Raw genomic sequence first — 24,023 nt, forward strand, 5'->3', positions numbered from 1 at the left:
GGAATAGACTCTTTAACGCCACTCTTTGGTCCCACCCTCTTCTGTGGGCATCTGGGCAGACAGCAGGCTGGAAAGGTAGAGCCACAGGAGCCAAGGATGAAGAGGCCAAACGCACAGATAGTAACAGTTATCACAGCTTGCCACGCTGACTCCTCGCTGGCCAGTTCAGCTTCAGGAGGACCTCTTCTCTCCACGTGAGGTGAGGGAAAGGGTGCCCGAGCCCATTGAGGAAGCTTTCATTCTCCAAGGACAGTTGTTACAGCCATGGTAGAACCTGACCCAATTTCTGGCACAGAATCCTTGCGATGGGGACGAGCACACTAAGTCTTCCCCTCGTCCCACAGTGAGAAAGCAGCTCAGGCAGGTGCAGGGGGAAAGGTCTTTGAAGAAAACAAGCTCCACGGTAGGCTGTAAGGCCTCCTAGAGGCAAACTGAGCTTAGGAGACACAAGCAAAGCCCTCTGAAGCAAGAGCAGTTCCATGGAAAGCACTGGTTCTTAGTCCCCTTTTCAGGTGGTGTCTACAGGCATGTTAATTGAGCCAAGGCTCACACTAACACCTGGGTTTCCTAAGCACCAACGCCACAGAGAGCGGCTTAGGAAGCACTCCAGAAAAGCCCTGGACCTCAACTATTAATTTAGGGTAAACAAAAGGCAAAAAGCAGCTGCCCACCCCCTCTTTTTTGCCAGTCTTGTAAAAACTGAAAGACATCAGAAGCTTGGGATGGACACTAGACCATGAGCCCAAAAGAGCAACTAGGTGGCCAGGCCAACAGCATCTTTAGAGATGTCAGCACTGACATGCAGTTATTGAAGCCATTCTTGCAGGAAACCCCACTTCACACCGTCTTGCTTGTACTGAGCCCCAGTGTAAGGCCCTCTTATGTATCCCAGACTCACTCCTCCTAGAGTGTGTGTGGCCCCCAGTTCTCTTGTGGGTAAGATAGACACTGTATTAAAGGGCAGGTTATCAAGCCCAGCCCTGCCTCAGGCTCCTTTTTGCTGAGGTGCCTGCTGCCCTCTAGTGGCATACACCGATGGTGTCAGCTGGCCCCAGGCCCCATGTCTTGCACCTGGTATTTTCAGCACTGGTGGGTTGAGGGACAAATGGGAATGAATATCCCCCAAAACCCTGAAACTGGAAAGCATAAACTGGTAGGATCCTCATGGAGCAAAACCCTATTTCAGTACTCACTTTAATTCTCCAAGAACAGCTAGAAATTTTTTTTCCTTTAATAAAAAAATCCCAGACACACTTTGAAGTCCTTGAGTATACCAGCAACAGAAGGAAGGGAAGCCCCTCATTAGGGTACTGTAGAGCCAGCATCATCAGGAAAGCTCCAGGCTTCACATCTGATCCCGTATTGTCAGGAGCCCACTTAAAAAATAAATTACAAAAAGGCTGTTTTGGGAACAAACAAACAGTTGAACTGTTTTTTTCCCCCTCAGGTGCAACAGAGATTGAGCACACTACAAATCAGTCCGTGCACTGGCTGCCTTGGGGGCATATTTAGGCATCAGTTCATTTATCGTCCGGATGTAGTCAGACTTTTCTGCACAGCCTTTGCATGTTTCCCCCCAGTCATCCAGAATCTTCTTCAGCTCTTTAACTCGGAGCTTCTTCAGGTCCACTGTGCTCAGGTCGATCTGCTTGTCTGGAGGAGAGAGCAGGGAGAGTCACTGACTCGGTGGGAGCAGCTGCAGTCCCCCAGTCGTCTCAATAGATCATTCCCTGCATGGCCAAACCGGCCCTACTGGTTGTAGAGGAAGAGACATTTCCAGACACATTTATAGGCGTGTCAGTGCCTACTGCCCCTGAAAGAGAGAACTAGCTTCCTCACCAGGAAGTCTGGCCTCATGTTGTCAGTTTCCACTACAGATAGGCAGTGTGGACATGGACAGGGACAGAGGCCACACTGTTTTTACAGGAGAAACGTAGTTCCCATCTTCCAAGTGCCTCTGACATAGTCACCACAGACTACTAACAGTGCCAGGCTGGTGACAGAGTGGCCCTGCTCAGGCCCTTGAGTTAGGAACTTACTCTCCATGGTCACAGTGACTTGGAGCCAACTGGACCTGTATCAGGATGACTCTCAGAAGGCACAAGTGGGTGAACACAGGTCCTTGGCCATTCAAGTCATAATAAAACATCAATACTGTTAAGTTTTACAGAAGAGGCCCTGACTGTTTCTGGACTGGGACTAAGTAAAACCAGAGTCTGAGTCAGCAAGAGCGATGCTGGAGTTCCCAACTCCTGGGCTTGCATGCTTGGACACAGCATTTCTTTTCAGAATCTTGAAGATCACTGGGCCTTCAGAGCTTGCAGCCAGGACTAGCCTGTTAAACCCAAGGTGTACCACGTCCCGCCTCTGCTCAAAAACTCCTAATGCTCCTAACTTCACTCAGATTAAAAGCCCTCACCAACCTGCAAGACTCTCTGACTTGCCAAGCCACTGGCCACCTTTATTCTGCCTGTATCCTCTGCCTGGAATGCTCTTCTATTAGCTGGTCTCTTGGCTAATCCTCACCTCCTTCAAAGTTTGCTGAAATGTCACATCCTCAATGAGGCCTATTCTGACCTCCACCCACTTCCATGCCTGAGCCCTCCAGCATTTAGCACCACCTGTCATATGATACAATCCACTCATGACTCTAGCTCATCACCTTCCTCTCCCAGAAGGGAAATAAACCCAGAAGGTGCACAACATGTGTTAAATAAGGACTGGCCATACTCACCATACTTTAGCTCACAAATCTGGCTGTCCTTCTTCTTAAGCTTCTCACAGATCTTCTCCACAGGGATGTGGTGGGCCAGAGGCTTTGATACCTCATTGATTATTTTGGTGGCTGCATCATCTGTGGCCCCAATATAGTAGCACTGCAGCAAGAAAGGACAATGCCTTCAGGAGGTGCTGCTTGAGAGCCATCGCCTCCAAAACACACTGACACCTTCAAACATCATCTCCCTGCCAGGGCTACTTTTTTTTTTTTTTTTTTTGAGACAGGGTCTCCCTGTTGCCCAGGCTGGAATGCAGTGGTACCATCATGGCTTCCTGCAGCTTCAACCTCCTGCATGGTGATCCTCCCCACTCAGCCTCCATGTTGGCTGGGTTTACTGGTGTGGGCCACCATGCCCAGCTAATTAAAAAATTTTTTTTGTTTTAGTTTTGCTGTCACTCAGGCTGGAGTGCAGTGGCATGATCTTGGCTCACTACAACCTCCGCCTCCCGGGTTCAAGCAATTCTCCCTGCCTCAGCCTCCCAAGTAGCTGGGATTACAGGCACCCACCACCACACCTGGCTAATTTTTGAATTTTTTAGAGATGGGGTTTTGCCATGTTGGCCAGGTTGGTCTTGAACTCCTGACCTCAGGTGAACTACTACGCCTAGCCTAAAAGTTTTTCTTTAGAGATAGGATCTCACCACGTTGCCCAGGCTGATTACCCTAAGCTCAAGCAATCCTCCCACTGTGGCCTCCTAAGGTGCCTAGGATAACAGGCATGAGCCACTGCACCTGGCCCACAGCCTTACTTTTTGGTGCCCTGCCTGTATTGGTAGTCAGATTCAGTCAGTGTAAACCCTGGATTCTTTTTTTTTTTTTTTTTTGAGACAAGAGTTTTGCACTGTTGCCCAGGCTGTATGCAGTGGCGCGATCTCGGCTCACTGCAACCTCCTCCTCCTGGGTTCAAGCAATTCTCCTGCCTCAGCCGCCCGAATAGCTGGGATTACAAGCACGCGCCACCATGCCCAGCTAATGTTTTGTAGTTTTAGTAGAGACGGGGTTTCACCATGTTGACCAGGATGGTCTCGATCTCTTGACCTCGTGATCCACCCGCCTCGGCCTCCCAAAGTGCTGGGATTACAGGCTTGAACCACCGCGCCCGGCCAGCCCTGGACTCTTAACACATGCTCAGACTGAGCTGACAGCCACCAAATGTTAAGTGTCACCAGGGTTCAAACCTTTAACAGAGACAAACCGGAGACTGTCAGGGAAATTAGTTAGAAAAGCCATTGCTTCACTAGGGCTCGTCTTGGATTTGGCCCTTGCCTATCCTGTGGGCACCCTGCCACCTTCTCCTGTCCGCATACACACCAAACTCCTTCTGGTCTCTGGGCACTCACACTGCTGTTCTCTGTCTGGGATGCTCTTACCCCACTTCAATAACCCTTCCTCAGAGAGACTTCTTGGCCACTCTAATTCAGCACCTCCTGGTCTATTTTCTTCATGACACCCAGCCACTGCATTATTTGTTTGCCCGATTGTCACTTTTTCCTCTGATATTCCGAATGCCCAGCACATAGTAGGTCCTTAATACTAACAGGATTAAAAAAAAAATCACAGTTGCAGAATATATGCCTGCTTGGGGAAGGACATAAAAGCATTTCAGTCTCACATTAGTTTATGGAGAGAGCTATTAGCTTCCTGAATAGAGAGGTGGGCAAGGCCTTTTATCTAAAGGCTGATGAGAGGGTTAACATGAGCCAGGGCCACCTGGGGGGAGGGAGTCACCAGCTACTCACCAACCGATTCTCTTTGCCTCTTGCTTCCCGGCAGAACTTTATAAGTTCGTTTTCAATAGTGGCTGGTGTGAATGTGACATCTCTGTCTTTGAGGTCCTGGTAAAATCTTCCCAGATAAGAAATACAAACTGGAAAAGAGGGACAGGAGACGCTCAGCAATCACCAAGCTGTTCCAATCCACCAGGAAGGAACTTCCTCAGCAATTTTACTAGGAGACACAGAGATGAATCATTAGAGGTGAGCTTCTCCATCACCGATTTTTCTCAGGTGCCTACAGGTAGACAGAATCCGGTTCCAGGTGGCGGGGGTCCCCTGGTACACCCAGAGCATCAAGGGACCAAGCATCACCCCAATAACCTATAAAAGACCTTTCCTTGCTCCTTTCATCAAGTTTAAGCCCATGGTGAACACGTGTCCTTGAGAGGGGACTCACTGTGACCTCATAAATAGAAAGACTAGAAGGTGAAGAGAAAACGATCAAAATACTGCTGCTAATTTCCAAATACAACAGCGGAACCAGAGGTGCAGCTTCGTGATCCCAAAAGACCGGGCGCAGCACCCAAGGCTAGCCCTGGGGCTCCCGACGGCGGACGGCGCTGCTCCCGGTAACCTCTGGATGGTAGTGGGGACAATAACTCAGGCGTGATGGAGATTTCAGGCCAAGTTTTCAATGGGATCTAGTCTTAACTTTTCCTCGTCGGACCAATGTTTTCTAGGACTAGGAAAGATTTACTAGGGCCGGCGTCGAGCCTCCTCATGCAGGCTCGCCGGGACCTGCCGTCGCCCCCGCCCCCGCCCGCTTGCCCCCAGCAGTCGGTGGTTTTGTGGGGTTCGGCGCCGCCGCTAGAACGGCCACGGAGCGCGGACCCCGGACCCCCGCACCTTCGCAGTCGCCCGGCCGCAGCGCCCGGCTGCCCGGCAGCACGCTCAAAGCCAGCGCCACCGCCAGCCCCTGCGTGGCCCACATCCTACTCCTCCTCCGCCGCCGCCGATGATCGACTGAACCGCACCCGCTGCGCCGCACCGCCTCCAAGTCCCGGTCGCGCGCCGTAGCTCCTCATTGGCAGATGGGCCTCCGTGCCCTCCCACACGCCACTACCCCATTGGTCCACGAGCCGCGGAGCCCAGACGGGCGGCTCCACGCTGCCCTCCCTCATTGGCTGGTGATGTCTCAGCCCTAGATAGTTGTCGGCCGCTGATTGAACGCGGGCCGGTCGCAGGAAGCGGCTACAGCTGCGACGGAAGCGGTATGGTCCGCCATCTTGGGTAAGGGCAGCGACTCGGGTTGAGGCCGAGTGTCGCTGGCTGAAGTGAGGTTCACTCACCGCCTTACGTCTGCTGAGTTGACCCGCGTACTCCCTGCCCTGGGCCCCAAACTCGCCCGAAAAACCCTGTGGATCTCCTCGCCCGGACCCGACTCGGGGTGCAGGAGTTCGGGGGTCAGCCAAAACAGGTTAGGCAGGGAGGGCCGGCGGCAGCAGGCAAGGCTCAAAGGTTTTTCTTTTTTCTTTTTTTTTTCTTCTTTCATTCACGGGGGCAGCAGGCCCAACCTTTGGGAGCCCACCTGCTGAACTTCCACCTGACCCGAGCCCGCCGTGCATAGGCTGACAGGCAAGTTGCGGGGTGGACGGTCTGCCGACCTCCGGAGGAAGGGCTCAAGGCGCGCCAAGTTCAAGGCTGCGCCGTCACTGTAGACCGCCCAGGGAAGCGCCGGAGCCGGATTTTCGGTGGAGGATTTGGGGTCGCCTCAGAGTGGGGAGGTGAGGTCGCCCCTCACCTCCCCTCTCTGCCGTCCTTACAAGCTCTGAAGCGTGGCCGTGTGGCTGTCCCGCCTCCTGCCTCCCCGCTAGGCCCTCGGGGTATCCCGCTGCAGAGGGGCCACCTGAGTGGGGTCCCGGGGATCAGCAGAGAAGCACTGGAGGATGTTTCCTTTTCGACTGCCCTCCTTTCAAGTGCCCTCCTGGCTGGCTGCCTGCCTTGAAGGCAGGACGCGGGAAGGGCTGGCTCTACTCAGCGCAAAAAGGACATGTCTATGGGGCTAAAAAGGGCTTGGAGCCCGTTGACAAGGGTTGGAGAGGGGCACATTCTCTGCTCCCATTCAGTGAATTCAGTGGATCAGTATCAGGTATTCATCTTTAATTCACATCACAGCAGTCAAGTAAGTGGGGGAAGGGGGAAAAAATCAAGTGGCAGATATTTACATCTAAAATTCACATTACTTGTTGGATTTTGAACATGCTACCACAATATATACAGTAAAATACCTCTTGGGACAATGGTACAAATTTTTTTTTTCCTTTAACTTTGCTTTTCTGGTACAGGTAAGATCATTTTTAAATTACTTTTCTTTAAACATGAATACACAAAAGAAATGGTTAGAAGTTTTCTTGTTTTAAATAAGCACAGAATGCGAGAGGTTAAAAACACATTTATAGTGCTGAATACCAATTGGACATCACATTCTATACATTTTTTGCTCAAATTCCTGTACAAATACACAGCATTCAAATAGGTATTTACAAATAAGCTTGAAAGAACGAAAATCAGTATTTTACAGTCTTTTCAAAGGGTTCTCAATCTCTGGCCTCCCATTTCCCCTCAGACTGACTGATTTTCCAACAAAAGGGATTTCAGAATGTGTCCTTTTCATTCAGTTAGGTAAAATGGAGAGGGAAAACAAACGATTACGCCTTGCATAAAGCGAAGCGAAATGAACCCATACTCCCCTCCCTACCTTTTGTGCCACCAAGTGGAGAAGGTAGCTGTTCTTCTGTGATGACTGCCTTGTCCAGGGATTTAGGTTCAGAAGTGCCTTAGAATCTAAAAATGCCCTCTTACTTAAGAATCAAATCCAAAGCTCACCCCAACCCTCTAACACTTCTGTGGACACCAAATGGTCCAGAGATTGAAGCTTGCAAATGAATGTAGGCTGAGAAGAGACGACTGACCCACATCCTCAGCAGCCTTCTGTCCCACTCTGCCTGGAGTGAGCCTGATGGTATCAGAAGGGACCCACACTGATTAAACCCCTAGAAAAACCCTGGAGGTGATTTAGACCTCCATCTTTCTCAGTAGGTTGGTAGCATTTCTGTTAAACAAGTTGGGGTTTGTTTACAAGAGAAAAACACCCTGACCATGGCCTTCACTGTCTGGAAAGATTGACATTGGAGAAGGGACGAGGGGCTCGGGCCGAGGGCCTGGCCGTGGAGGTCACACAGACCAGCAGAAGAGGAACGGGGCAACATGCCTGCTCAACAAGGCAGCCTAGTGACCATCATTAATGTGAACTCAAGCAAATAAAAGAAAAAAAATATTTTGTAGGCTTTTTTTTTTAAAGTAACTTAAAAGCACCCTAGTAAAGTACTACTATACCCACCTGACCCTATCCCCCCAAATAATAAACTGAGAGGAAAATCGGTGCCCTGACTTGAATGAGTTTCCTCTAAAGACACCACTGCTCTGCTTTATAGTTTCCTATAAAGACACCAACAGACTGGGCAGACTGGAGAAACTGCTCTCCTGCCATTCCCGAACCCTGAGTGGTGGTACCCACGGGCCTGGAGCGGGTTGCTGTATGTGGCCACTTGAGAGATGACAGTTTTACCTGCATGGCTATCTGCTTCCAAAGGAGAAGCCCCCTCCCACCTTCTTTACCCAGAAGCCTGCTGAACCTGACCACATGTCCTCAGGGCCTGGAAGCCTGGCTGGGGAGCCAACCCCATGGCTCCGAGGTAGTGCTGAAAATCCCTGATTCAGGAGCTGATGGTAGGCATTCTGGACGCTTCTGAAAGCTTTGAGGATTTCTGGTGCCTGCCACACCCCAGACTCACTTTTACAAGTCTCTCTATCACACAGGAAGGGGACCAGCTACCCCTAGGAGGAAGGTAGCTGGGACAGCCCCTCTAGCTCCACACCTCCACTCAAACCCCAGTGTGTGGGAGATAACCCTTGCAGATCCAGTCACCACTGGGGCTCCTGTGGGGCATGAGGTGTTTCAAGAATGGAAGGAAGCAAATGGTCAGAAATAATGTGATGGAGAGAAAAATCCAAGGTGGAGTAGGAGACGGCTGGCCCATTGAAGCCTGGCAGTGCCCTAGGCATGCAGTTAGGCCAGTCACATGCCTGAGCCAGCAGGTTGGTCCAGCCAGCCCCTCAATAGCACACTCCTGGATGGAAGAGGGACAGGTGGGCAGGCATTTGTGCAAAACAGCTGTGGCCCCTTTTCCCACCTGTGATATATCTACATGGTCCTTGCAATCCCTGAATGCAACCATGAACTCTTCTGTCCATACAGCAAAGGAAGAAGTCCTTAGTGCAATTTCCATTCTGTGCATCTCTACCCTGGAGGGAGGGCCTGGGCTTCTGCTCCAGGGCCCTGCAGTGCGGCAAAGTGATGCTGTCTGTGCAATTTCTCCATATAGCTCCACATGGTCCAGAACTGCAGGAGGAAGAAAGCATCTACTGCATAAAGGAAAGAAAGGAAAACCCATAGAAATGGAAATGTAAAAAAAATGAAATAAAAAGGGAAGCCACAACCCTTCATGCTGCTGTGGCCTCTACATGGCAACACATGAGTTCACGGCAGTAGAACGGAGACTTGGGGGTGGTTCTCTCCTGAGTGCCAAGCCTCTCTGGCTCCCTGGGGTGGGGCAAGGGGACTTGCTTTTCAGACCTGGAGTGGTTGGCAAGCTGCTTACTGAGGGTGGCATCCCAGCTGCCTCCTTGCCCCTCACTGCTCCCCTCGGCCGTGCTCCCAGGCCATGCGGGCCTGCTCCTCCTTAGTGCTCCCAGGAGGCAATGAAGCCTTGCGGTGCAGGCCTCTCGGCCTCTCAGTCTCTTCCCGCAGCAGCACCCCCTCATCGTGCTCCAGGGCTGGCAGGCGGGGGTGGTAGGGCTTGGGTGGCAGCGCAGGCGGGTCCATGGGGTCCTGAGGGATGACGCACCCCGGGGCTGAGTGGCTTCGGCAAGGCTGGGCCTTGATGGAGTCCAGGACGGCAGACTCAGAGAGGCTGTAGTGGACAGGGAGGTAGGGTGGCTCAAGATCTTCATCAGCATTCCAGGCCTGGCTTGGCATGGAGTCCATGGTGTCAGTGCGAGGTGGGGCCTCCGAGGAGTGCCCAAAGTTACTCTCACTCAAGGAGGACACGCCGCTGCTGGCACTGCCGGACAGCGTAGAGTTGCTGCCATCCAGGCCTGACTGGGGGCTTGTGGGGGAGGCTGGGATAGGGTGGAGAGGAGACTGCGAAGGAAAGGGTGGGCATGTTAGAATCCCTCTCTCCAGACAGGCTGACTTGCCTGCCATGGGAAGACCAAAAGCCTGCTTATGAATGGACCTTAAAATAACCCTCATCAACAGCATGTTTCTTGTTTCTTCAGCAACAAGCTCCCAGCTCCTCCCACCACCCTCAAGTAAGCCAGTGGAACTCCAGAATCATCTGCATTTCTGTGGCCAAAAAATGGCCCTGCACTGGCTGCTGGGCATTGGCACCCCCTGGTCCCAGGTCCCAGGCTGCTGTCTGTTGAGGGGGGCAGAAAGAACCCTGGTGGGCCATGGACCAGAGGAATGTATTCTGCTGCTAAAATTTGTGATAGACTAACTTAGTCTTTTCCAATTTGCAGACAAATTAACAGGAAATTTTACTCTAATGAGTTTTCATAAAGTTCTTGCTTTTACTGAATTCTAGTTTGAAATGCTGTCTGATCCACCACAGGAATGTTTGTTTAGCTAGTGAACTATGGTGTGTTGATACCATGGTGCTGGCTGAGAGCCCCCAGTTTTCCCAGAGCTCACTGCCCACACACTCTTAGTACTGTGTTGTTGTTGTTTCCAGGACCCTCTCATCTCCCTGCCCCCACCGCATTTGCTGCAGGACCCAAGTGTGCACCTGCAGCTCAAGTGTGGCTCTGGCCACCCTCAGCTTCTGCCAGGCTGGGGAGAGAGGTGAAGGGGAGAGCTCCAGTTCCTCTTGTAGACCCCAAGGGTGGTTCTAGAGCAGACGAGATGACTCATCTCACAGCCTGGTGGGGCTGCTGCTTCAGTACATTACCTTGCGCAAGGTCCGGGCAGGGAGGGCTGGGGGGGTATCACCCAGAGGGTGGTGGAAGGCGTCAAAGTGTAGGGAGTAATGACCTGCAAAAGGAAAAGAACCAGAGCCTCAGCTGGGGGCCCTACACAGGCTTCATGCCAGCACCATCTTGCTGGGCCAACTGGGCATGAGGAGTCCCCTGGGGACCCCTCAGCGCTGAAGGCTATGGAAAAACCTCTCTTTACATTGGCCTTCTCCAAAACACAGGCTGCTGGGGTAAAAGAAACCCATTCCACACAGGAATTCAGGAACGTTGAGTGCTTCAGAGTCTGTGGAACAGGCCTCAGGCAGCGGCAGCTCTAGCCCACTGCTAGGTGATGAGTCTGGTGAGCAGTGTGCCTGGCACAGTCAATTCCGTTGTCTTCAGCCTCCTGGTTGGGACAGCCTTCCTGAGCTAACCTGCTGTACTCAGAAACCTCACTGACCCCAAAGCCCAGCAGGATCCTTCCTGTGGTGGGAGTGTTTTTGCTTTGGCTGAGTCGACCCAGAGAATGGCCCATCTTCTCAGCTTACGTGGCTGTTGCTCTGGCCCTTGAGCAGCGTCTGAGACCAGGGACGATTTGGGGTACCCGCTGGAGGTCTTCTTACCATGCAGCAGGCTTCGGGGAGGCACTGGGGGGACCATGATGCGCCCCATATGGGCAGACAGGAAGGGCTGGGCCTCTTGGGCTCCGCTATCCAGACTCCAGCTGCTGGGGGCTGCTGGCACAGCTGAAGGGTGGAAACAGATGGCATGAAGGGAGGTTACTTCTTGAGCCACCCTGGGGGAGAAGTACAGCCTGTGGCTTCTCCAGTGTGCATAACGTATCCAGCACACGGGTGGGGCATGCCAGCACTTGGAACTAAAAACACTGGCCAAGCAAGGCACTGTGGTCCACAGGGGAGAGTGGCCAGGGATTGAAGCTGCTTAAGAGGAGGGCAACAGAGTGAGCTTTTGTCTAGAGTATTTATGATGGGATAGCTGAATGTGCAGCAAGGAGTGAACATCTGCAGCCTCTGGGATCTTCCAGGAGAAGAGAAAACAGAGGACAGAAGAGGAGAGGAGAGATGAGAATACAAGAATACAGAGAGAGCACAGGACATAGAGCTCCTTGCCAAAGTCTAGAGTCAGCTCTCCTACTGCACAGGCTTAGTGGGAAAAGCAGGGAGCAAGGACAGGTACCTGTTGGAAGAAAGTAGAAAGCCCAGGAACTGCAGTCCAGATCCAGCTGGACCCACTACTTCCTAAGAGGAGGAGGGAGAGCTGTGGAGCCCATGAGTGCCCTTGGGTGTATAGAGAAGCCCAGTTCCTAGCACCCACATGCCATGGGTGCAGGGTGCAGTGGGCCCAAGATAAAGAGAAGCACAGAGTGCCCCTCTATGTTAAAGGAGTCCATTGCCAGAATACTGTCCCCTCAGCCACAGTTGAGATGATAGACTTTTAAGGAGGAGAGAGGAATGATGGCTGGACCTTGGGGTCTGAGGCTACCACTCTGCAGAAGCAGCAGGGGACATGTGAATTCTCTGTCAGCTCTTCCTAGAGAACAAATACCAGCAAGTAGAAATATGCCCTTTCTCTGTTGGAGCCAGGCAACCCCACTCTCCTCTTTGGGCTACTAGCAGCAGAGAAGCAGGTCACAATCCAGGTGTTGTCACTGGATTTGTTCTAAGGCTGTGGTAGCTACATTGAACCTGAGGTGGCTAAGGTTTGGGTCCTTCCTGGTATCAACACAGAGATGGGAACTTCAGGGACTAATGGGTGAGAGGCTTTGGAAGGGAAGGAGTTAGAGTCTGTCCTTTAAAAAGGATGTGGCCAGAGGGTCTGGGCCCCCTCAGCTGTCCAAGAATAAGATTGTGACATCCATCACCCTCTTATTCCTCATTGCTCAGGAACTGGCGTGGACTTGCAGCAGAACACAGGGTAAAACTCCACTGTCTAAACAGCCTCAGTTCTGAGGAGGACTGCCCAGTCTCCTGGTATAGTTGATGGCTGGTGGCAGGAAGGAGGGGTGTGCCAGTGACTGAGCTACAGGCAGGCACTTAGCTGTTGTCTGAAAGGAGGAAAGAATTCTGCATCTGATCTGCATCAGGTGGATTTCACCAAATGACCTCCTCAGCCTGAGCCATCCCAAGAAAAGGTCCAGTCACCCACACTCTACAAGATGCAGCATGAGCTTTTTGGTCCTCATCACTGACGTTCTTTGTACCTTCCCTGCTCTGCCAAAAAAGCACCTTCTCCATAAAAAGCCACCAAAGAAATATCAGAAAATAGGAAGTTTGGAAATGTGTCTGGGCAGCTTCCCTAAAGGGGTTCTGACAGTCCAGGATCTCAGATGCACACCTAGCCCTGGAAGAATTATGGGGCTGCAGATGTTCACCCACAAGGGCTCAAAGGAGTTCTAGGGCAGGAAGGCTATGGGAGAAGAAAGCTGACAAGGCTGTAATGGTTTAAAAGGGTGCTTGCCTGAGTGACTCCACGTAAGCCAGAGGTCATCAGTTTTGCCCTGCAGCCTGATGTCTGTGAGCAATGGGGCCAGTAGACCTTTGCCACGTACCACAAGTGCACTGGGGCTAGAGGGAAAGCTAAGATAGAATGACTTATCCTAGGAGAAGAGGGGTGATCCCCACTGTATCCTGTTGCCTCCCTCTCTCATCCTTAACAACTGTCCAGCACTGGCCTGAGGGTGCCAGCTCATAGCCCATGGTCCTGAGGGCAGGCTCGCCTGATCTGAGAGTCACTGCCTGGCAAAGAGAGATACCTGTAAATGAGAGATGTAGTCCTCACAGGACTCAGAACCCTGACTGACAACAGAATGATAACAAGTATATATACTTCCTGCCCTGGAGGATCCAGGTAGACTTAGGGAGCTACACTCTGGCCTGAGTGTTGCCATTGGGCAGACATCTGATTAGCTGCCTACTAAGTGCTGGCCTTGTGGTATGGATATGCTTGTTCTGGGCTCAGCCTCTGTTCTGAGACAACCCTCCTTCTGCACCTACAGTTGGCACGTCCACCTCCTTGATGTAGTCTGGCCTTGGCCTGAGGCCTGAAACGCTTATCTGTCTGGATGGTGCAGGCTTCTGGTCTGGCCACCAGTACCTGTTTGAGCTCTAAGCCTGTCTAGATTCTTGGCTACTTCTGGGATTGCTCTGCATCTCAGCTGAAGAAATGCCACTGTGGATTCTGGCCCTCCAGGCAAAAAGGGCACTCTGTTTTGGGTCATACATGAAGAAGTCCAAAAAGCTGCAAGTTTTGGGGATGTACGACCTTGAAGCTATGAAGGCATCTTCAGCCAGTCTCCAGGCTCTTTGTGGTGGGGCACCCAGCTTCAGTGCCCACCAGTGTTTTGTCTCTTTAAAAAGGACCCAGAGATCTGTCCTCCATGAGCAAAGGAAGAGTAGTAACAGTGGGGACAGCACATAGCACTCGATGAACAGGTACAATGACAATGTGATGATGGCAGCTTTGGAGGGACATGTTCTGATGGAATAGGGGATGACAGTTTGTATTGATGGGAACTGAATGTGCACTAAACTCCAACAGATGGAGCAGCTAGGCAGACGACCTTTGAGGAGAGGGGCAGAGATGAGACTAGGTTCTGGGTGGCAGGAAGGCTCAGCACTGTCCCCATTTAGTATTGCTCTCTGTTAAAATTAACTCAGATCTCTGTGTCTGGGGTCTGAGTCTGCTTCTTCCATCAGCTTGCAGAAGCGGAACACAGGGTAAAATGCCCACTCTCTAAACAGCCTCAGGTCTAAGGAGGATTGCTCAGTCTTACAGTATGGTTGGTGGCCTTGCAGTAAAAGATGGATTCACAGCAGCTGCTGGCCAGAATGGCTACAGGAGGACCGGACTCCTTTGGGGCACCCTGGGCTTCACTTGGATAAGCCTGTCTTTGGGAAATCGCATGTCCTTCCCCTTCCTTTTGGGGCTTATTTGGCCACAGACCTGTTCTGAGCTCCAAGGAGAGATCCCTGAGGGCCCAAGCTGAGAGGGACCAAAGGGGCCACAAGGCCTGCTGAATTCTGGGGGTGGTTGGGAGGAGTCTTGGCAAGTAGTCCACAGTAGGCATACAGAAGAAGCCCACGTTTCCACAAAGGTGGGCTCATGGCAGGAGGCAGCTGGGGCCTCTTTGAGGGTAGGCCTTGGGGAAGGAGAAACACAGGATGTATACCTTAGCATAAAGCCAGACAGGTTAAACAGTGAGAACAAGAATTGATCAGAATTCTGGATAGACAGACAGACCTGAGTGTTGACGCATGGCTTAGCCCTGGCCAGCTGTTGCTCAGGGACAAGAGTCAGATACTCAGGATGGGAACAGACATGGGGGGAAGGCACCTGGAGAAGGGGAACAATACCTTTTTCAGCCACAGACAGATTGGGATCACTGCAGGGTTTGCAGGCTCCAACCACTTGCTGGAATAGGGCTCGCTGGAAATTTGGTGGCTGAAGGAAGGAGAAAAACATTACAGAGAGTGAAAACAACCAGTTATATCTTTGGAGACAGTGTTGTGGGCCACAAGAGATAGGACACTCCAAGATCAGACAGGGAAAACAAAGCAATGGTACACCTCACATTTGAGATATGCTGAGAACTCCAGGCCAACCCTAGGTAAGCCTGCCCAGGGTGTCTGGTTCTCAGGCTGTCTTATGTAGGGCCCAAGAAACAAAACATAGCTACGTAGGAGCATCTGTTTGCATCCTTTTGTCTGGCCAGGGAGATTCCCACTTCCCCATGAGCACTGACAGGTTTAGCCTCCTGGAGAGGCCCTGCATAGGCCCATGTTAGCACCAAAGATAGAGGAAAGGACAGCATCAAGCCTAGAGTCACAGACAGGATGTGCTGTTTTGATGGGCAGCTGCCAAGCAGACCTCTTCCCTCTACCCGGCAAAGGTGATCAGGCACGGGGAGGTACCACTAAGAAACTCCTGGCATTCTGAGGCTAGGTAATGGTCACTGGGAGGTGAATTTTATGGACACTGATAGAAGGGCAGAGGCAGACTGCCCAGGGGAGGGAGCTAATCCCTGCAGCCTCTTCATCAAGGTCCCCAGGCAGAGCATTTGGAGAGCTGTGCAAATGGCATGTAGAGCAGCCCCAGGAGGTGTGAGAGACTTAAATTGGATGGATGAATAAAAGAGGCAGAGTTTGGGAGGAAGAACACACAAAGGGAGGAAGAACATCTTCCAGACCAATGTGTCCACCACTGCCTTCTCAGGACAGGCTGCAAAGAACCGATTACCTCTGCTAGGGTGTTTAGGGATGAGGAGTCCAGGAATCTGGCCAGAAGGACAGAGAGCTACATGAGCAATGCTGGTTCCAACCCTGCCACCTTTCTACTCAGACCTACACTCTGTCTGGATTGCTGGTCCTCAGGTTCACTGCATTCCACATCCAGGAGCCCAGCGGCCTTTTGAGGGATCTTATAGCAGAAAGAGACTCATGCAGGACAATGCAGAAGGCCCAGCAAATGCAAGGAGGAAAGCACAAGCTAACTCGCTTGCAGCAGAGGACAGTCAGTGTGGTGGGTCTATTACCTGTCCATTCTCCAGGATGGCTGCTGGATACATGGCACTGCTTGGGCGGTCCCGGTATGTGGGCAGCAACAACATCATTTCACGGGCATGGCGGTACTTATCTGGCAGAGAGGGAGAGCCTGTAACCAAGTGAGAACAATCAAGCACAGATGACAAGCCACAAATGGAGGGTCTGGCAGTCAAGCATCCTCAGGACTGGGGAACCAGGGTAGGTGTCCCTTGCAGTTGGGGTGAGGATGAGCTCAGCAAGCACAGGAGGAATGAAGCAAAGCCTGGTGGTTAGATGGTGGCAGTGGCTGCACCTCATGTCCCAGCCAAGGCTGACACGCTGTAGGCTGGGAGATGCAGACCCGCTGACAGAGCCCCCACCATGCTCAGAAGCAGAGGGTGAGGAGACTTAAGAACTGGAGCAGGGTGGCTAGGGGCTCCCTGCATCCAGCATGCTTAGGAAATGGGTGTGGCTTGTACGCTGGGCTCTCCTGGGATCCAGGCATGGGAATAGGCCAGCTTGCAATGGAGACACTCACAGAGACAGAGACACTCTGATAACGTAGCCACACATTTATTACTTGACATACTGTGTTCCTATGCACTTACCTTCTCCTGACACCACTGGTCCTATTCTCACCTGGCCCCCTATCACCCTTTCTCAGAGGCTTCTCCCTCCCAGATTATAGGCCCCCAGCACCTGGCTTCTGCCTTCCTGCCAGTCCTACTGCAGCCCTAGAGCCAGGCTGGCTGGGGACCAGGTCTCTGCACACAGTTTGCTCTCCAGGGTTTCTCTGCGAGACTTGCCCTTCTGTGAACTCAGGGTTCATGAAACAATGTGGAAATCATGGAGCTTTAACCTGGGCTCTTTAGTTGACTTGATTCATGTTCTTCTCCTGTGAGGCCTCTGCAGTGATTTCCCCTAGCCTGAGGGACTGTTATGGAGGCCACACCATGCCACATGTGGTGTGACTCAGTCCCCATGGATTCAGGCCATAGCTATAGGACCAGGAACTTGTCAACCGTGGCCCTTGAGAAGATCTTCCACAGAAGCAGGAAGAATAACTTGCTGGCTTTCCTGGGTGAGTGGGTAATTTGGAAGGCCCTCCACATGTGCTCACTGTGCCAGATACCAGCATATCCATGAGAAACCACTGGGGGAATCAGACCCCTCACAGGAGGATCACCAGGACCTCAAGCCTCTGGTTGGCTCTTATGGTTGACACCACTCTCTGGGGTGTCCTCTGAGCGAAGTTGGGTAGTTTAGACCAACCCATGGGCTCCAGCTGAATCTGCAGCTGGGGTGAATCTGCAGCTCCTGGAGGCTCTGTGTCCCTGGAACTCAGGGTCTCTGGGGCTTTCCTTTGAGTGTGTAGTGCCAGCACTGTCAGGACACAGCTTAAAAAAGGTCTTCTTCAGCCAGCTTGCCACAGGAATCCTTGAGGAGTTCCTCTTAGATTCATTTCAGTCCAAGAAGATGAGGCTAAAATACTTTGAAGAAGTCAGCATAATAAATACCAGTAATGTAACTTTTTCCACAGTTGGTCTGAGTGATCCTGTTTGTAGAACCTCATAGCTGGCTTTAAGGCCTAGTCTTTAAAAATGTCATTTCACTAGTAAGGGAATGACTAAAGTATGATTTTTTAAACTCAACTTGAATTGCTATTTTGTGATTTTACTGGTTTCTATGTTCTCTTTTAGAGCTTGTATTCTCAGGCAATCTCAAGAAGATGGGCTATGTAAAGAGAAATGAAAAAAGCACCTATTCTCACTGATTGATATAGTGCTTTCCCAGCAAGATATTCAGAATGCTTCCTGAGTCCTGCAGGCCACAGCTCTAGACAGGACTACTCTCTGTTCAGTATGCACAGAAACACACACAGCACCTTTACACCAACTCGGTAACATCAAACCCATATCTAATGCCCATTCCACACCAAGCATGGGATTGGAACCTGGTATACTGTCTTGCTCAGATTGTCCATGGTCTCTCACCTCATGGAGCTCATAGCCTGGCTCATAAAGAAAACCCCACATCTGCATATTCAATATCCTGATTGGTGTTAGGGAGTTAGGATGGAGAGACAGCAGCCTGAAGGCCATAGCCAGGGCTCAGGGGCTTTGCTGAAGATTCAGGTTCATGTTATGGTGTCCTCTCTGGGCTATGGTGGCCACAAACGGGTGCTCTGAGCCACTACTAAATGTTTTAACTCTACAACTTCACTTTCCTCCCCCTGCCCCCTGCCCTGGGCAGCCAGTCCCATGGTAGGAGAAGGTGATGGTTACTTTTCATGAAAGCATTTGAACACCACAAGGGTTTCTATGTTCATGGGACTTCTGAATTATGTGAGTTGTAGTCTAGTAAACCCCCGTGTCACTGAATTAATTATTCAAGGATTATTCAAAATCTGTTTCCTAGCTCCAATCAGCCTTTTGATCAGCAGGGGGAGCTGTCAACTTACAAGAGTTTAGACTGTACCTTGCAGGCCATCCCTCTCAGAGGTTTCCAAAGCAACAGGAATCACAGCAGTATCCATGGGTATGGCAAGGAAGGCCACTGGTCTCATGACCACCCTTGGGAGTGGGGGAAGTAAACCCAGTGCAACTTCCCTCAAGATCACCTTCTTTATGAAAGCTTTCCCCTCCCTGGTAATACCAAAAACAAACCTCAAACTGAGTAGACTGTTACCTCCCTTCTTTGCCCAGAGTGCATCTACTACAACATCTACCACATGCATTTGAAAATATCAGTCTTCCTCTCTGATGCCATGTTACACAGAGCCTTCTATGTGCAGGCCCTTCCAGGGCCTAACACCTTGCTTGACAGACCCGCAGCTTTCTCCATATAAGCCTGCACATGGTTTGTATGGAAGTTGTGGTCTAGAAGGAACTTCCTTTCTTTCTCACTACCTCTGATCTTGTCACTATTCTCTTTGGGCCCAGTTCTATTTAACTATTTTGTTTACTTTTGCACTTAATGTTTACCCCCAAAAGGGAAGGGGTCTGTCTCAGCCTTCCTCTGTGTGATATTCTGGAGTTTGGCCATAGTGACAACTTAAGACCACCAATGCCTTCCCTCCCAAAACACACATGCCATTCTTTACAACATGAGGTGGAATCTCATTCCCCTCTCTGGTATCTGGGTTGACATTAAGGACTTGACGAGCCAATAGAAACATGGGGACTTCCAAGGCTGGATAAAAAGGAGCCTGCAGCTTCTTCCTAGGTATCTTGGAATGCTTGTTCTGGGGAAAATAAGCTGCCATGCTGTGAGAAGCCTAAGTCACACAGAAAGGTCATATATAGGGGCTCAAGTTGACAGCCCAGGTACACCAGCTGACCACCAGCATCAATTGCTAGCCATGTATGTGAGCCATCTCGAATATCCAGCCCAGCTGAGCCTTTAGATGACTCCCACCAGTGACACTGACTCCAAGTGAGAGTTGCTCAGTGAGCCCTGTAAACCCACAGAATGGTAAGAGATGATAATAGGTTGTTTTAAGAAGTTTTGGGGGTGGTTTATTATGTACCAACAGATAACCAAGCCATTTGAAGTAAAGAGGAGTTATTTGCAAACAAGGAGAAAAATATTTTCTCTCTATTCAGCACTGAAGTAGTGCACCACCAGCTCCCCCAGGCAAGAGCCATGCGGATTCTTCACTGAGCATTCAGTAAAAGCTTGGTTAAGTGAACAATAAGTCAATAGCTAGAAGGAAAAGGTGGTAACTGCCAGCCTGTCAGGTCCCTGACAGCAGGGCCTGCTTATTCCTTTTCTTTGTTCTCTTCAGGATACTGAGTATCTGTAATAGCCTAGAGGAAGTGTCTGACCAATGTCAAAGTGCAATTGAATTCAAATGTCCATCCTTTGTTGCCTTCTGTGTTTATCAAGCATCATGATTCAGAGATCTGTCTTCAGCAAGAATACTAGATAAAGTCTTAGATATGTCTGAGCATATCTTAGAGATGCTTTAGGTTAGGGAAAAGAACAAAACCAGAAGGGATTACAAAATCTGTTTCTGCAGCTCTGTTCAGGACTATTTACCTTAAGACACTGTAAATGCTGACCTCCACTGTAGCACTCATGGCCCAGGGTTTCTTTTCTTTTTATTCCCAAAGCCATTTTTCAGTGTGCCTTCTTGATAACACATATCACTGCTCCTTCTCTATGTCTGCAGCTTTCACATACTGAAATCTTCAGCATGCACCAATATTTTGGTTCATTTTTCCTATTTAGTACTAGAAATGTCTGCTTTCAAAGGCTGGCTCTCCTTTTCTGAACCTCAGAGTCCATGTTAGGAAGGCAATATGGACAGTGGAACGGGCATGATAGTGAGGGCTGGTGAGTGTAAAGATCTGTGCTCCAAACTGGCCATAAATTGGCTAGATGGCCTTTATCCCCTTGCTCTGGAAATGAGGGCTTGGTCTGAATACTTCAGGTGGAAGTCTGACTGTGCCTGCTGCAACCATACACCACTTCCCTCTACAATCTGCCAAGGCTTTTCCCGGTGGTCACTGCCTTTTTTCACCATGCCACAAGCCATCACTCCTGCTGTGGGCTTCCTGGGTTTGTGTTGCTTTGGAGAGATTCTTTCCTTAACGACTTCCTATGTCATACATTTGTACTATTTTTCTTTGTTTTCAGAATAATGAGAAGAACAAAGAGACTCCCTCCCTCTGAAGCCTGGGAAGCAAGGGCCAGTGACTGGCTGGCAAGCTCAGACCACTGTCACTATCTTGCGTAGCCAACCCTGGGAAGCACTAGATCTTATTTACCCCAGCTAATTTCCATTCCACTGCAAATGTTTCTGTCTACAAGGACAGGATCATCTTCCACTTGGGAACTAAGATTAGAATGTGAAAAAGACGCTGGCTCTCAAAGAACAATATTTATTGAACTAAACAAAAAATCAAGCAATAATTGGCAAAGTAAATAGATTTTTACAGAGCCATCTCTCCTGAGAAAGCCTTTCCCAACTGAAGAAAAATTTTTTGGTTGCTCTTACTGTTTTGGAATAACATTTTCCAGGGTTAATTTTAGCCTCCAGATTTACTTCTCATACTTTGTCATCATGTCTGATTCCTCAAGACAGAAGATTCACTTTTGCCTTGACTTTTTTCATCTTTGTTCTAGCACAAATTTCAATGGGAAAGAAGTGAGCTTTCTTCTAAGCTGTGTGTCCTTTCACTGAGGTAGAAATGCAATGGCTGTCTACCTAGGGGCTGCCTAGCAGCTCAGAGCAGAGTCTAAAACCAGCCAGAGAAGAGGCCTGGAGGCAGGAACTCTCGAGTCCTTAGTGGTAAAAGCACAAATGAGTATTCTCTAAATCACAGGGCTGCTCTCAGAGACACAGCCACAGATGAGAGGAAGCCGAGTGGGGTTCACAAAGACCTCTCTTCTCCATTCTGCAAGTAGCAATCTGCCATCCTTACCTCGGGCACTGGAAGGGGCAGAGGTAATCATCTGGGATGGTGCTGAGTGAGTGGAACTCAGGCTGGAGGAAGAAGGGCTTGCCTGGGACGAGGACAGAACAGAGACGTTGGTGATTGAGCCCTGGTACCTGGGGTTGGGATACGCAAGCTGCAAAGGGAGAAAAATCAGCAGGATAGAGGTCTGAATGGCCAGGACTTTAGGGCTACCATAGGGTTGCTTTTTCATGAAGTGCTCTGCCCCAGTGCCTTATGCTATACCCTGAGCCCTGATGGAGGCTAGGCTAATGGCTGGGGACTAGGGGTCACCCACACCACCCATATGGAACAAGGTTGTTAAACTGACCATACTATAGTGACGATGGAGGAAGCAGGACTAAGCCAACAGGAATGCCAGGCAAGGGGGCAATCTGGCAGAGGATGTTTCCCATGGGATATCTGAAAGCAACCAGGACTGAAGCTGGATTTTCTTCTTGGGAAATAAGGCCTGGGAACTGAGACTTAGGATGGTGTGTGGAGGAAAGGTGGCTTTCTAGCTCTGGTGAGGGGTGTTCTAAATTCAGGAGCTAGAGAATTAGGCAGGGTTGCCAGCCCTCAGACCAACATTCCAACAGCAAGATGAGTCCTGTAGGCATGGTACCCTGGCCCACTCTCCCTGGACAGCTCTGGTACCTGCATGTGGTGGTACAGGTCCTCCGGAGCATCGCCCATGGAGCCATCACCCAGCATCACCATGTTTCCTGCTTCACTAGACGCATGTGAGGAGAGAGAGGATGATGAATGCCGGCCTGTGCCCATCAAGTTCATGGGGCTGTGAGCAAGAGTGGGAAACAGCGAGGAGTCAGGCTGATGGCAGCTGGCAGGGGGACGGTAGAGCGGAATGTGCGACACAGTCATCCCTAGTCTCAGCTACCACCGATTTGCAGGGTTCCATAGACAATGCTCATACCCATCTGAGGCCTGGAAGAGTCCTGAGCTGTACCCTGCTACTCAGGAGCTCTTGGTCTGGGAGGGACTATGGTGTAGTACACTGGACAAGCCTCCACCTACAGCCACATAGCTTAAGGCCACTCAGTTTGATGACATTAGCAGTTTCTTAGGAGGAATACAAGAGAGATATGCCAAATCAGGTCAAAGATCTCAGGTTCCCCTTTCTATGGGGTATTAGTCTGGGCCAGTGCCCACCGCCTGCCCACACCATGATGGGATCTGCTCCTTGGTCCAAGGCTTCTTCCCAGTGTGGAAGAAGCCTAATAGCTGGCCGTGAACTATCTGTGGGCTTCCTCCCACATCTGTGGCCAAAGGTCTGTCAACAGCTCTCCTCTAGCAATACCAGGAAAGCCTCTCATTCCTTTGTTCCTTAATTATTGAGTGCCCACTCTGTGCTGAGTTACCACTCACACTGGAAAACAAGCCTAAGTGAGGGTCTGTCTCACTGGTCTCCTCTTCCAACCTGGCCTTCCTGCCCTAGAGGCTTTCAGTATTCTCAGTTGAGCCCAGGCAAACCAGTCTTTGATGTTTACATCACTATGCTGTTTCTTCCTTAAAACTGATCTGGTGATCCTCATTCTCCTTGGGATCAAGTCCAAAGGCCTGCATGAACAAGAGCTGGTCCCAGCCCCTTTCCATACCCTGGAATCCTACACTCCAGCCACTTTGCTCTACTTAGAGTGTCGACCAGGCTGGCTTGTTTATATCTTGAGGCTTCTGCATGTGTCAGTCAATTTGCCTGGATCTTGCCCTGTTACCCTCCTAACCCCTAGTAAACATCTATTTATCCTTCAAGACTTACCCCAAATGCCTCCTCCTCCACGCTCCCACAATACCATGTATATACTTCTCTTACACAGGACAGTGGCTGACTGAATGCAGGGTGTGGGTCCTGCGGCAGGAGCCACGTGTTTGCTGTGTGCATGGGTAAGAGGGAATGTGAGTATACACAAGGACTCTTTCCTCTGACCCTTAACAATTTAGACTTACCTCTCTGGAGGGAACTCCCGCCCCCTCCCCCCCAGCCCTAAGGCCATACCTGTGCCGGTGCGTCATCTTGATGCTCTCCGGACTCATGGGGCCATGGGACGCCAGGACATTTCCCCGTGGGGTGCTGGTGCCTGAACATGCAGGACTTAGCTTATCCAAACCTGGAAACTCCTGTTGAGAAATGAATGCCCCTTCATAGAGAGTAAAGAATAAATAAGTAACTAAGGGATGGGAGGGAAGAACTGACTGGTGATCAAAAATGTAAAAGAAACAAGGTTTCAGGTTGGCTGCACCTGAACTGCTGACTTCCTCTGGGCAATGCTCCCCTCACGACTAAACACCCTCCTAACTGCACTGGAACCTAGACCAAAGGCCATGTGTGAGGCCCCAGGTTGACTCCACAACGAGAAGCACATCTGGAATGGGCTGAAGTTGTTCTGAGCTCATAGGAGTGTGTTAACAGGTTTTCTCACCATGGAATAAGTAGAACAAGAACTGGGAAGAAGGA

The 24,023-nt window shown here is 50.6% G+C and overlaps 2 protein-coding genes across 8 annotated transcripts in view; both read right to left on the reverse strand.

The window, feature by feature from the left end:
* Positions 1-1,180: 1,180 nt before the first annotated feature.
* MANF (mesencephalic astrocyte derived neurotrophic factor) lies at positions 1,181-5,982 on the reverse strand. The gene is made up of 4 exons (XM_017497633.1): positions 5,401-5,982; positions 4,519-4,646; positions 2,735-2,876; positions 1,181-1,653 (listed from the first exon to the last, which is right to left on the reverse strand). The coding sequence occupies exons 1-4, from the start codon at positions 5,483-5,485 to the stop codon at positions 1,469-1,471; spliced, it is 540 nt and encodes a 179-aa protein (XP_017353122.1). The 5' UTR covers positions 5,486-5,982; the 3' UTR covers positions 1,181-1,468.
* Positions 5,983-6,633: 651 nt separating this feature from the next.
* DOCK3 (dedicator of cytokinesis 3) overlaps positions 6,634-24,023 on the reverse strand; it is a 682,827-nt gene continuing 665,437 nt past the window's right edge. For 4 of the 7 annotated variants that reach the window (XM_017497162.2, XM_017497072.2, XM_017496932.2 and 1 more), the window contains 8 exons: positions 23,565-23,686; positions 22,208-22,346; positions 21,539-21,686; positions 16,121-16,239; positions 14,943-15,030; positions 11,193-11,315; positions 10,566-10,648; positions 6,634-9,757 (listed from right to left, as the gene is read on the reverse strand). In XM_017497162.2, the coding sequence (XP_017352651.1) occupies positions 9,248-9,757; positions 10,566-10,648; positions 11,193-11,315; positions 14,943-15,030; positions 16,121-16,239; positions 21,539-21,686; positions 22,208-22,346; positions 23,565-23,686 (1,332 nt within the window). In that variant the 3' untranslated portion in view covers positions 6,634-9,247. The other 3 variants (XM_017496999.2, XM_017497238.2, XM_037739353.1) reach the window with 3 other exon arrangements.

This window comes from Cebus imitator, unplaced genomic scaffold (genome assembly GCF_001604975.1).
Source record: "Cebus imitator isolate Cc_AM_T3 unplaced genomic scaffold, Cebus_imitator-1.0 Scaffold0, whole genome shotgun sequence".
Lineage (NCBI taxonomy): Eukaryota > Metazoa > Chordata > Mammalia > Primates > Cebidae > Cebus > Cebus imitator.